This window comes from Lolium perenne, chromosome 6 (assembly GCF_019359855.2).
Source record: "Lolium perenne isolate Kyuss_39 chromosome 6, Kyuss_2.0, whole genome shotgun sequence".
In the NCBI taxonomy this organism is placed as follows: Eukaryota; Viridiplantae; Streptophyta; class Magnoliopsida; order Poales; family Poaceae; genus Lolium; species Lolium perenne.
The window spans coordinates 267866277-267880485 of record NC_067249.2 but is presented as its reverse complement, the minus strand read 5'-3'; the positions used below and the strand labels follow the sequence as shown (position 1 = coordinate 267880485).

The 14209-nt window shown below is 49.0% G+C and overlaps 1 protein-coding gene and 1 long non-coding RNA gene across 5 annotated transcripts; one reads left to right on the top strand and one right to left on the bottom strand.

Moving 5' to 3' along the window:
* Positions 1–4114: 4114 nt before the first annotated feature.
* On the top strand, positions 4115–10485 carry LOC127305560 (uncharacterized). Of its 2 annotated transcripts, XR_007854002.2 has the most exons (7): positions 4115–4598; positions 4700–4783; positions 4863–5020; positions 5135–5553; positions 5643–5704; positions 5888–6086; positions 9828–10485. It is a non-coding gene; the product is annotated as an uncharacterized lncRNA (long non-coding RNA). The 2 variants fall into 2 exon arrangements; XR_007854001.2 differs by having other exon boundaries at positions 4116–4783.
* Positions 10486–10923: 438 nt separating this feature from the next.
* LOC127305558 (F-box/FBD/LRR-repeat protein At5g56420) lies at positions 10924–13925 on the bottom strand. Of its 3 annotated transcripts, none has more exons than XM_051336035.2 (5): positions 13431–13925; positions 13024–13182; positions 11910–12797; positions 11653–11805; positions 10924–11522 (listed from the first exon to the last, which is right to left on the bottom strand). In XM_051336035.2, the coding sequence occupies exons 2-5, from the start codon at positions 13123–13125 to the stop codon at positions 11145–11147; spliced, it is 1521 nt and encodes a 506-aa protein (XP_051191995.1). In that variant the 5' UTR covers positions 13126–13182; positions 13431–13925; the 3' UTR covers positions 10924–11144. The 3 variants fall into 3 exon arrangements, with proteins under 3 accessions (XP_051191995.1, XP_051191996.1, XP_051191997.1); XM_051336036.1 differs by having other exon boundaries at positions 13024–13166; XM_051336037.1 differs by having other exon boundaries at positions 13024–13158.
* Positions 13926–14209: the final 284 nt, after the last annotated feature.

The window sequence follows — 14209 nt, the reverse complement described above, 5'->3', positions numbered from 1 at the left end:
TGGTTGATGTCGAAGATGGTCCCACCGGGCGTGCCAGAATGTGTTGCGGTCAGAAACCCACCGGCGAGCAGCGACGGGCAACACAGTAGAGCCGGGAGGCTCCCAGGACTGCGGCTGGCCCTGGTCCCTCCGAGCGACGGCCCGCAAAGACTCGGCATGCACGTCCGATGCTAGTGCAAGGGCGTGCCACCTGACCTATACCTGGTCAGGAAGGTGATGGATGTGCCTTGCTTAGTTTCCTGCATGGCATACACGTAAACATTAAATACGAGTCTCGATCGGCTCTCAGGTTGTCCTGTGAATCGGCTCAAAGAGCCGATCCACCCATGATTCGCACGGGGTGTACGAATATATGGTGGTCCTGCTTGATCAAGATAAATCTAAAACGACCTACTACGATTTAGGGTTTTCACCACATAATCGGAACATCCTACTCGTGATTGAGCCTCGCGGCCACGCACGGTGATCGTAAGCCGTCCCTAGACAAGGCCTAAAAACCAACACGAAGTTGATCCCCGGAACATCCTGTCTAGGGCTAGCAAACTACACCCTACGTGCCACTGGATCCTTCAACCCTTTGTAAGGCCTAACTATGCAGATATTAAACTAATCCTTGAAGAACAAGGAGCAACCATAACGGATCGGATCTACTAAATAACGATCAAGCGGGGTGCCGCCCCTACACCTAAGATAAGTGTAAGGGCGGCTAGATGTCTAAGGGTTGCACTACGACAGCATATGATACGATGAACAATGCTAACCCTAACACATCTAAGATAACTACGTTGCTCGCCATCAAAAAGGCTTCAGTACGAGCAACGCATAAACAGCGAATAAACTTATACTGCCTAGATCGCAAGATGCGATCTAGGCAGCATGATGCTTACCCGGAAGAAACCCTCGAGACAAGGGAGTTGGCGATGCGCCTAGATTTGTTTGTGGTGAACGTGATTGTTGTTTATTTCATAAACCCTAGATACATATTTATAGTCCGTAGACTTTCTAACGTGGGAATAATCTCAACCGTGCACGAGTCAAGCTCTAACTAACCGACACGTATCCTACTATATTACAGATACACGGGCAAACTAGCCCAAACCTTGCATATCAGGCCGATTCACGTATATTCTTCCATGTATATTCTTCAAGCCCATCTTGATCGCGGCCCACCTCTGACTCGGTCAAATTCTGGTGATAACAGAGACATGGGTGTTTTGTTAATGCCAATGGCAGACACCAGGGAGTTGTAAGACACACCCAAACCAGCGAATATATAAGAGACTTGTTCATCTTCAGGGACGGGACCTCCGGCGGCAGCAAGCTAAAATTTGTGATCTTGGATTGACTGACATAGGTGAACATAGCTTCAAGCGTCTGCCAAACAGCGGCAGTGTGTTCAAGCCGGAGAACATGCATCATGATCTCGGGAGACAAGGATTGGAAGATGTATTGGAGCACGGTCTGATCCCTCGCAAGCCACGTTGCATAGTCAGGATTGGGGATCGTTGTTGGCTCTTTATCCTTCTCGGCAGCAGCCTGGACCAGCGTCTTCACCGGCGCTTCATCTGTTCCGTCCAGGAGCCCTAGAAGTTGGACGCCACGGATGGCGGGCAGAATCTGAGCCCGCCACATTGGGTGGTTCGTCCGCGTCAGCTTGTCCGTAAGCGGGGCGCCGAGATTCAGCTGAGGATGACTCGACGAAGCCATGAGAACGACGTGGGAATCGCTTGTGCGTGCAGCGGCGATGATAGAACCGGCAGCGGCAGCCTGGGGATGCGTTTCTCGATCGATCGATCAGGTAGACGTATCAGAAGAGGGAGCTCTGATACCATGTAGAAAACACGATTTAGTCTACTCGGATAAACTCCCGAGGCTTCGTTATCTCATATATATATGCACTTTGCGGTGCTAGCGTTTACAGGGAGAACTCGTATACAATACGGAAGACACTCAAGGTCATGTACGAGTCGGGATAGACCAAAGCCTATACGAAACTACATCGTATGTTTAACACCGGGCGTGCCCAAGGCCTGCAGCGCCAGCGCGCTCGGCGGTAATGTCGATGGAGAGCTAGGTGCGCTCGGCGGCATTGGCACGCCGTGCCACGCCTGGGCGTACTACGGCAACGCCACCAGCACCGACGCGACGTGCAGCGTCGACAACGTCGGCGGCAACGATGACGATGCCTTCTCTGATGCGCTCGATAGGTCCCTACGGCGGCGCAATGTCGCAGCGCCTGTCGAGCTTCATCATGGACCGCTTTCTCCCTGAGGCCAACGACATCGGCATCACGTCCACGGAGAAGTGCACGAAGAAGTCCCCGCGACGAGCCACCGAGGCCGCGGCGCACACCGCTCCAAGCACGATGACGAGAATGTGGCGCCAGGCGCGACGTGCACACGCTGTGCCGCGCCCTGCGAGCACCATGTCCCTGCTCTCCATTGGGAGGATAGCTGGGAGGATGACACGCCGCAGCAGAACGCATGAAATGCCCAGAAGGACGAGGAGGCGCGAGACGACGATGATATGTCTCCGAGGGCATGCGGGTTCGTGGTGCTCTTCCACCTTGGCCGTGCCGGCGGCCACCAGAATGCACAGGGGCCACGCCATCCAAGAACTTCGTGGCGCGGACGCCCTGTCCCGGACATACGCGAACGCGTCCGCGGTGCGCGCGTGACCATCGGCGTCTCTATGATGTTGCGCTCGGTAACGCAGTGACGCGGTGCATGACACAGGGCGGAGGCAGGTCAATCCTGACGTTGCTGCGCAGCAGCGGAGGCGCCATGGGCTCTGGCAGAGATACTTTGGCCTCGACCTCGATGCGCATCTCTTCGTGATACCACTCTCCACGTCAAGCATACCACCGAGCAAAACTGCTCTAATCATCCTGTAGGTTTTGCATACTTAGAGCATGTCTAACAGCCCTGTATTTCGCTGCCCTGTATAAGTCTCTTATTTCGCCCCGTATCGAAAAACTGCTCCATTTCGAGCCATTCCGTCTAGCAGACCTCGTATTTCGCCCCGTATTTTCAAAAATAAAAACCCCGGGAAGTTCATCTTCATTGATCATACTACGGATCATACATACATTCCGATCATACTACGGATCATACTACATCTAACTACGGATCAACCTACGTCTAGTCGTCAAGGATGACGTAGGGGATGAAGGCGATCCTCGCCGCCTCCTCCTGCGCCTCCCGCGCCTGCCGCGCCTCGAACTCCTGGACGGCGGCGATGACCGCCGCCTGCTCCTCTGCCTCCGCCCGAGCTTTCTCGGCGGCATCCGCCTCGGATTCCGCCACCGCACGGCGGAAGGCCGCCTCCTCTTCCGCCGCCTCCTCTTCCTCCTCGCCGCCTCCGCTTCCTCCGCCGCTGGTGCTGCCGATGCTCGCCCTCCATGCCGCCATCGCCGCGCGGTCGCGCTACCACTGCGCGCGCCACTTCTCGAACGCTTCGCCGCTCATCGGCTTGAGCGGCGGGTCCTGCCGGTACCACCGCCAACCCGCGGCGTACTCCCGGAGCGGCTCCGGCACGTACAGCGCGCCGGCGTACTTGCAGGCCGCGCGACGGCTCCCGGCGGCGGAAAGCTTGCACTTGAGCCGCCACGCTTCCTCTACGGTGTCCGGCGAGCGGGATCGCTTCGATCCGCTCGCCGGCGAGGCGCTACTGCGGCGGCGGGAGTCCATCCTGGCTTGGGGGTGGAATGCGGCGCGGAGGAGCGGCTAATTGCTCGCCGGAGCAGGAGGAGGAGGCGGCGGCGCACGGCGGAGCTAGGGTTGCGAGTGAGGGGTTAACCCCTCACTCGCACCTGCGCCCACTATATGTACGGGGCGACGGGGCCGATTTCCTGGGCCCCGTATTCCGCCGAAACAGGGCGGCCCGAATACGGGTCCTGCTAGACGGCCCAAACCGCGCCTGCCCCGTATGTCGCCGGAATTTTACGGGGTGGGCGGGTTATACGGGGCCTGTTAGACATGCTCTTAGGGGGGTGAAGTGCCCCACTTTAAACATAGGGGGTTTTCCGTCCAATACTCAATAGTTAGGGGGTTATTTAGACTTCTTTCTTCTCTTTCATTCTCCTCCATAGTTTATTTCAAGAAAAAAGATTAACGATCTCTCTCCCCACCGGCTTGCCCCATGGATGAGCTCCTCCCTGCCCTAGAGACCTCCCCTTGCTCCGGTCCTTTTGGCCGTCGATGAATTCGAGGCTGCCTTCGAGCGGTTCGACGAGGACTCTGAGGCAAAGCAAATCATCGGCGGCGCGTGCGGGCAGGAGGCCCCGAGGCGCCACCGAAATCGGCACAATACAGGGATGTGCGACCCCGACCGTGCGGCAAGTGGGCGGCCGAGATCCGTGGTACCCTGTCAAGGGAGTTCGGGTCTGGCTCAGCACATTTCCCTCCGCCGAGGCCAGCACACATCGTGATCACCACTTCCTCTCCATTTGCCGAGGCTGGCGTGGCGGCGTCCGGCGGGCTGGGTCGGCGGCGAGATAATCTGGGGCGGGAGCGCGGCGACACGCCTAATTCAACTCGACTGCTGCATCTTGCATCGCCGCGCTGTGCCTTCTCCATTTTCAGGTGCGTCTTCATCAGGTAAGTGTTGTCTGCTAGGTTGTCCATTTCATCAGTATTTTTTCTTTTTGGTTCTAATGTTGTTTGTCATGCTGATTCGTTCATGTTGTTTTGTCTCCTAGGTCTTCTGTCACCATGGATCAACAGCGGTGTCGCCAAGAGATTTGTGTGGAGAATCTGCCTGTTCTAGCCTCTGGAAGTTTGTTGTCTGCATTCTTCCTCCTATGTTCATTTCAAAGTTTTATTTTTTGTATTTTACAAATCACTCAGCTGATGTATAACCAGTTAACCACTCATGTGAAGCACCCAGTTGGATAACCAAAAAAAGTCACGCATCAGATCGGAGCCGAGAACTTGAACTACCGCGACGACACCTTTATATTTTATTGTGTGGCCTCCGGTAATGTCCCAAAGATGGAGGCGGCGATGTGCCGGCTCAGGAGGTTCGGTCTTCTCATCTCTGTCGACCAGGTTGCAGCCAAGCTGTCCTAGAGCAAGGAATGCTGCTAAGCTGATTGCTTCTTTAATTTCTCATCATATGTGGTTTTGGCTTGCAGAATAAGTGACCCCTAGTGTTATTATACTCATCACCCCTCCACCGATCCATGAACCTGCGAGGATCATGTCCCAAATAACCACCCTTACCTTGTAGATATCTGCTTTACTTAGCTTTACTATTCATGGAGAGTGCTCAGTTCTTTTGTCATCAGAATAGGATCCACTAGATATATGTATTCTGATTCCCCTGCTGGTTTCCTTTTGCTAAATGACAGAGATATATAAAAAGAAACAGTTCCTTTCTTCAAATGAGGCGTGAATAAAGCATCCTTTATCGAAAAAAAATGAGCGTGAATAGCTGAAGTAATATGTCTCCTGAAGATAGTTCTGAAAGTGCAGAAGTCGATGCTCATCATCGTCTTTTTCAATTTATGCTAACACCAGTTAATCTCATCATATTCCTATTGTAATTATCAGGGTACTTTTTTTTGACGTTGTCTGGAAAATAATTTCATATTGATTATGTCACATGTCCCTTAGTGATTGTGCTTTTGATTCTGTGATTAGGGGAGAGAGGAGGACAAAAGAATGACAACCTTTGAGGAGGAGGTGATGTGTACGATGTGCAGGTACGAACTAAAGTTTGTAATTGTTGATTCGCTTTCATAACAGTCTTGAATAGTAGTTAGATTGGTTTCTGTAGGATACAAGAGTGGCATTTGAGAATATATTAACCAGTTCATGTATTACGAAATCAGCTAAACGTTGCCTCTGACTGCCTGGTTTGAAATACTTTTGTTATTTTCAAGCAGAAAAACGAAGATTCATGTCAGAGTCAGAGCCTGAGAGGTGCATCATGAGTTCATCATTCTCTCTATCTTATGTTGCTCCTGCCCGGCTCCTCAAGCAATCAATGCCATATCGTGACATCCCTGCTCTATTCTCCGGGGGATTCAATCGCATGACCATCTGGATCGCATTTGATCCGTAAATCTCATGAAAGAAGAATAGGTACATGTCATCTTCCAGCATAGCTATCAAGTGTCGACAAGATTCTTCTCTATGTTTATTTAATGCCATCACAGTATGTTTCTTTATTTTCTTATTGATCAACTAGAGTTCTTTCCATCGATAGTTTGATAGCATGATCTTTGGTCTATTAGTTGAATGGGGAAAACTGCGATGATATGTAGAACTATATGTGAGACAAAGGAAAGAGTATCCCTCCTCTAGCATGCAATACTAATCAGAAATTGCGACGTAGTTAGTCTTGACATGGTCCTCACTGATCTAGAGGTCTCCCTTGGCTGCCTATATATATGCAGTATGTCTTTTTTCGAGAGTACGCCAAAGGCGTACCATATCTCTATCTCTACTACTATAATGCACCAGTTTTAAAATTTGAATTTTATTCCCAATCCGTACTCCCACCAGGCAACGCAAAGTCCCTTTTAACCGTTCACACCACCTCATCGGACGGTTGTCAGCAGATGGATTCGCCTCCGCTCATTTCCCGCTCACTCTCCCGCGCACGTAGTTTGGCAGGTCCTTGATCCTTCCAGACAACTCCACAAGCTGTAGCGCTTAATATTTTAATTTCACAGCTCCGCACACAACGCCTCCATCCAGTTGCATCATCTTGCTGCTGGCAGCGCGAACAATCCCGGCATCGGTGGCCGAGCTGCCGGCAACCACGCGCCTCCGAAGCGGCCGCCACAACAGCGAGGGCCTCTCCTACAACTCCAAAGTCCAAACCATCGCGCGTTCCGCCTTGGTCAAGCCTTGCCTCCAAGAGCATGGCCCGGCAAGTTTTGGAGATGCACGGGAGAGCCAATGGGTTGGGAGATTGGGTAGAGTTGGCTCACTGAAAAGGGGATTTTCTTGCCGTACTTGCTTTTCACAAGAGAGATGTAGAGACGAGTGTGGCTGCTTCCCATGATTACTCTTACTTTTCATTTATGCGTCTTACAGGGGACCTACCATTGACATTAGTATTTTATCAGGTTGAACATGAGCATGAACTGAACAAATACGTGGGAAAAAAATGGTTGGATAAACTACAAGTAAGATGTACTCCCTCCGTCCTCAAATGAGTGTATCTTAGGACATGTCTTAAATCAAAATTTGTTAATTTTAACTAAATTTTTAGAAAAAAGTAGCAATATTTATGACATGAAATTAATACTGCTAAATTCAAATCGGCTTATAGTTTAATACTAATATAGTAATTTGATGTCACATATATTGGTGTCTTTGTGTAAACATTTGGTCAAATTTAAAAATGTTTGACTTCAAAATGTTTGACTAACATAAAAGGAAAACGTACACTTATTAGTGGATGGAGGGAGTACGGAATAAGATCGGAAAAAATAACCATGCCAAGCGGGGAAAATTGGTACATAGATGTATTTCAGAAAATGAATAATGCCAACAGTAATAATGTGGCTAGCGCAAAATAGCATCTAAAGCATAGACATATCCAAAGTTAAATTGTGAGTTCAGTAAAACTCAGTTCTTAATGTTAAAACTCAGCTAACTTATGGTTAATTTTTTCAATCGTACTCCATACATCTATGTACGAATTTTCCCCTGCCCGGCGTGGTTAATTTCCCCGCTCGGTATGGAGATACAGAAGATGATAAGAAAATAGATAAATGAATCGGCACAAGATTTTATTGGACGCAGACGACGCTAAAAAAAGAACAAATAAATCTACAAAAAATGTTTAGGCCACGTAATTTAAACGAACTTTAGAACCAAAAAGATGGGAAAAACAATTAAGAGTATAATGAAATATATAACGCAGAGATAGTCTAGATCCGAACGCAAGACACACTAGGTAAGATAGACCCTTAATATTTTTCGACATCTAATCAAAAAAATATACATACTCTTAATGAGGTGTCCATGAAAAAGTAGTATCACTTCGTACTGGGGTACACTTCTATTTAAAATTTACTAAAAAGTTAATTGTAGTAATCCGACATATTGTTGCTTCTATTCCTTCGTTTAGGGTGTATTAGTTTTTTCAAAAGCATAAATTCAGAAAAAAAACAATATGAACATCTACATACTAGATAAATAAAATATGAAAAATATTTTAAATTATATATGTCGGACGTGCAAAGCACGTGCTACTTACTAGTTTTTATAAAGGGTAAAGGTTTGAGTACAAGAACACTACCCCTCGTTGCGAACAACAAGTGTAGCACAACTCCACACCGGCCAGTCCGAATACAGCCACCACCGACACAACAACACAACAAGAAAGAACTTGTCCTAGGCTAGGCAACCGAGCCGTGTCTCGACCAACGCCTAACGCATCCAAAGAACACAACTTCAAAAGGGACTCTCCTTGTCGACACACCATCTACAGAAGATAGACGGCGGGATTTGGTCGGTCCCAAGAAAGCATCGTCTTGGACTCATCGGCAATGGCGTGCATAGCGCCCCTGAAACGGCCTTGGACAGCGGCGAGCACCGGAGGACCTCCAAGCCGTGTCTCCAAACGTGATACTCCCAACAGAGAAGCGACGACGAAGACGCCGCTATCACGCTGATCCAACTCCGGATCTAGGCTTTCGCCCGGAGACTACTACCAACACCAAGCGAGAGCGAGGAAGATATTGATGCACCTCGGCGACGCCTCCAACAAGGAAAACGACACCCTCAGGCGCCGTCGCCGCCGGCCCAACAAAAGCCAGGCAGGATTTTCACCTGTATCATCAACATCTCCGCTCCTCCGAGGGTTGGGACAGCACAGTCCAAGGAGGGTCACACCGCCGTCGCCGTAGCTCCACCCGTCGAAATGTAGAGCCGTGGCCTCCGACACCCCACATGGCCGAGAGCCTGGTCCATCGTCCTCCTCCACCCCGGCAAGGAACCACAGCCTCCCCACCTCCGGTTTGAGGCAGGAACCTTAGCCAAGGTTGTCGCCAACTCCAGGCAACATCCAACAGCTGGAGTCCCTCCCTACAGACCAGATCAGGCCCTCAAGCCCTAGATCGAGCCCGCAAAGGCTCAGATCGGGCCCAGGCCATCCTCCAGCTCCCACGGCGGCCACCACCGGAGGAACACCGTCGCGCGCCAGCGCGAGGGGCCGGCCTATGCTGGCTAGGAAATCCTTCCTGGCCGAGCCTCCTCTGCGCCAGCACCTCGACATCCTTGAGCTCGCGCCGCCGCCTCCAGGCCGCGCCGCCGCATCACCTCTCTTTGCCGCAGCCCGCTGCCTCCTTCCTCGCCGAGCTCCTTCGCACCACCAGCCCCTCCGCCATGCGTCGGCTAACGCCTCCGAGCTCGCGCCGCCGAACACCCACACCTCCCGCGCCGCCCAGATGTCGTCCCCCTCCGCGCGTAGAGAGCCCGTCGGGGCGCGCCGCCCTCGCCCACCACCTTCGACGGCCGGGCGCGGCCGCCACCGCCGGCGCCGGCGGCGGCAGCGGCCGAGGAGAGGAGACCGGGGGCGCTTTTTTTCCTAGGGTTTGTTCGCCTCCGGAACCGCCTGCGCGAGGCGACCCGGGAGGGAAGTGTTTGGTGGAGGTTGGAATTATTGATATATGCAGTATGTCAGTTCTGAAAGTTTGTACTTACATGGTTCCTCCTTTTGTATTCCTAAAATCATCCAGATAGATGACTTTTTCGTTTTCTAATATAAGACATTTATATGTAAATTGCTTGCGATTGTAACTACAGAATCCGTGACTTCAAAATGGCAGAGCATTACTAATCAAATTAGCCTTTACCTTTGTTCAGACTGCCTCTTTGACGACATGGTGAGCCCCAGTGCTACCCCCTCCGCGTTGTGTTTGCTGAAGCTGTGGAGGTTCTTCGTCGTCCTTGACGGCACAACTCTTCTCCTCGACATCATGGTATTGGCTCTTTTCTGCCATGGCACTCCGTTGGCACTGAACAACACGAGGCAGTGGTGCCAAAATAATCGCTTGCGCCCGCGCTCAAGTCCCACTCCGCTGGAAAAGGCGTTTGCATGTAACTACCAAGTATTGCTCTGCTTTGGTATTTGATTGATCAGTGTCCCTGGATTTGCCGTTTATGGTGGATGTGAAAGGGCAAGTTACTCGATGACTTGATGGAGCCAAGTCACTGGATCTATACTCTAACTGCGGCAATAATTGTAAATATCAATCAGTAGACGGTATGTGGCGAGTGTTCTTTCAAATAGTGGCAATGCTTCTTTTCTTTTCCCCTTAATTCATATGTATATATAAAGTCAATGGTTCAGTCTTTTGGGGTTTCTATCTTCTTGCACCTAATAGGAGTCTCCTGTCAAAAGAAAAGAGAATACGGCTGTACATTTATATTGCACTTTCGTTGTTGATGTTGTGATACACTGAATACTGTGCAAACTTTGAGTTTTCAGATATCAGAGGAGAGGTTGATTTTCCTGTGGCAATTGGACTTAAGAATTTTTTTTCTACATATTGTTTATCCCTCTTTTTCTACTACACCTGTGTAACCGTTGTAATTTAACATGAAAGCGTTCTTTATTCTTCAACTCTTGGCTAAAGCACGGGCGCGGCGGCACGCCGCGCCTGTCCATGCTAGTTTACTTCAAACTAAAACAGAAATGCATATCATTGAGCATCAATCTCAATAGTTGTCGTCCAAGCAGGGAACATATCAAATTAGACAACCAGCAAAAGATTAAGCGCCAACATTCATCATCCATTTAACTGACGAAAACATCTTATTCAAAGTTTGACAAAGGAAGCAGCCTAAACGCCTAGATTTCATACAGAAAGCAACCATCAGGTATGTTTGCAGGAGATACCATGCTGTAACTGGGGACAAAATTGTTACACAGCAGATTAACACAAAAAGCACACGCAAGTACACAAAACCGCATCTCTTGATGCAAGAGAGGAATATAGATTATACACTAATTCAACTTAGCCAAACAGTCGCAACAAAATAAACAACTTCAGCAAACACAACGTTCTTCCAATAGTACCATAGCACTACTTAATTACTACTAATACAGTTCGATTGCCAAGCATAAACTCTTAATAAAGCAAGAGCTACACAGCTGACACAAATACTTGCGACAATGCTTCACATTCTTGCGCTCGGGAAGTGAACCCTCGCAAGGGAGCAGGTCTCCCTGTTGAATATGTTCCTAAGCATAATCCTCAGCTCGTCTGTCCTTGGGTATCCGTCCTTTTTCATCTTGTGCTTACACATCTCACACCCCGGCTTCTCGTACAAGTATATGTCCTCAAGACCCACCGTCACTTCCATGACACCCAGGATATAATTCACAAACTTGTCGTCTGATTGAAACCCATAGACCCTCAAAACAGATAGATTGTGATGCTTGAAACAAGATGGAGGTGCTTCCCACTCTACGTAAGCATCCTTCTTCAACTTGCTATAGGCGAGCGTCTTCCTATGTCCCTCATCCTCTACCATTTCACATAGATGGTCCCACACCTGCATTTCATGGTGCAAAACAATGTAAGAAACAAACCTATGTAGTTACACAAACATTTTAAGTAGACCACTGTAAATTGAATATGTAGCACAAAGGGAAAAGATTTGGACATTAGTTACAAAGAATTACCTCGATGTGTAGCTCCTGAAGGGAAGGTGCACCTTGGAGAACAAACATTGTCCAGCCTAGATGACATTCTTCTGAAATGCCAGACAACTTTACAATCCTTAATTTGTGGAACACCTGCCATAATTCTTTTGGACCTTCAGGTTGAACCCAAATCTGCAGAAGAAAATAGAATGCCGAATATGTTAAAACAAATTAAAGACACCTCACGATAAGATGGCCAAGTGAAACTAAGCTCATCATAAAGACTATAACCTTACCTTCTCGCTTTCAAAGTTCAAATGCAGTTCCCTTAGGGTAACTTTGCCAAGAAATTCACTCAACTTGAGCATCTTGTGCGACGAAAGAGCCGTATTACTGATGTTCGCAGTCTGGAGGAGTGGAACAAAACCGAAAGAAAGAGGATAATGCTTAGACTCCCAACAAGTAAAAGTCAACGTTGTGAGCTTTGGTAGCCACTTCAGATCAACCATCTCAAAATCACACTTGAGAATCTCAAGTTCACGGAGTTGTGGATGTTCCACTTCCAGAAAAGATAGATACCCTATGTCACAGTTGAACAAGCAGAGGAATTCCAATCGCTTGGATATACTGAAAATTTTAGAGAAATCTGGTTCTCCTAGCCTCATGTTCTCCAGCTTGAGTCGTGCAAGACCACTGAATGTGTTTGGACAAGCATCAACAAATGAACTGAGCTGCCTCCCGTGAGTGACCAAATCATCATGGGTGCATATGCTACCGTCCTTCTCTGTCAGAAGAGTTAACTCGACAGATCCAACCTTTTTCGTTGCTATGGTGTTAGCAACAGTCTGGCCAATGTTAACAGATCCATCTGCCAAGAAAAATTGCATGCGCAGGAGATGAATAGTGTACTGATTTGTCCTGCTTTCTAGCATGGTCCTTGTTGCTTCAAGCATGCTTTGGTTGGCCTGAACTACATCACAAGTCAACTCTGACCTGACATGCTCTGTGTCAAAGGAGCCAACCGACAAATTAATTTTGGAGAGCATAGCAGCGATCTGCTTCCACCGCGTTGAGAGGATGCTGGTTCGAACGGCGTCTGTGGTATCAAGTCGCTCTACAATATTGAGCAATACGTCATCAGGCAAATTGCTTAGCCAATCATATCGATCACCTTCATCTTCTTCCTGTATTTGGCATGGAACAAAATCAGAGTTGATTTGCTAGTCTCCAAAACGCTAGTTTGATAGCATATTTCCAAGAAAATGTGTAATTTTAGAATTCTGCTATTTTCCACACACACAAAACGAATTTTGACCACTCATGTCTATTGCTATTATGGTTCCTACTTTTTATCTGTGTATAAAAGGATTTAGAGGAAAGATTATCTCAGGGGAAAACAGCACAACTCACCAGCATGGCTAGAGAGGACCATCGGTTATATCTGGTGAGGCCCTTGACGGAAGATTTACCCATTGATCTGGCAGTCGGTCGCCAGAGATGAGGGTTCACCATTGCCAGAGAGGTCTTCTGATGTCTTGTAAGTTGCTGCTCTCCTTCAAAATTTGATGACTGCCCAATTAAAAACATTGCAATTAAGAAAGCAGCAATTTTGATTCAGCCTAGCAGCTAGAATTTCCATATACAGTCGTAAAGATGCAATTTTTATGTAGTCCAAGAGATACAAACTTGATATTTAATTCATGTACTCCGTAAAAATTTCATAGTTCAAATTTGAAGGAAGCAACTTTAATTAGAGGAAGGGTTCTCCCTGAAAACAAAACATCTATCTAGAGGAAAAGAAAGGACAAGGAACTCACCCCGATGGCTCCCGCGTTGATCTGCGAGGCAGAAATCTAGTACTTGATGGCTCGTGAAAACTGATATCCTAGGAATCCCTGGTGTCCTTGGCTGGAGTCGACTCTTGGATATTTATAGCGGCGGTCGGCGCCAAGTCGGAGATCGAAACCGGGAAGGATTTGAACTCCTTCTAAAATCTAAACCGAAAGCGGGTTGAAGTCGGACTGCAGATCGTTTTAAACGAGCCGCTTTGATTGCGAACTGCGGCTCCCAAAGGAGCCGCTTGATTGCGGACTGCCGGAGCTGATCCGGTTCCGGATTGCAGCTCCCAAAGGAGCTGCTTATTTGGGCGAATCTACTACCGGAACACCGCTCGATCCTCATACGAGGAGCGCTTGGGCGGCGAGGGGGTGACGGCGGCGGAGGAGCTCGGCGCACGGCTGGCAAAGGCGCATCTCCGATCCAAAATCTCTCTCTTCCTTTCCCCTGTCGAGCCAACCCTAGGAATGACATTATATATATGTGCGGCCTGCGTGATGGGCTAAGGCCTAAGAGCATCTCCACTCGTCCCCCCGAACAGGCCCCCGGCGACCGTTTTTTCCATCCGGACGGCGAAATCCGCCCGCCGCGCCCCTGCTCTCGTTTCGTCCGGATTTGGGCCTAAATCCATCCGGCGATCCCACGACATCCCCGGCCCCCCGGGGAGCGCTCGGGGACTCCGGACGAAACGAAAGCGCGCGAAACGGCGAGGAAACTTCCCGCGCGTCTGGTGGCCCCAACTTGTCGGCGAGAGAAACCG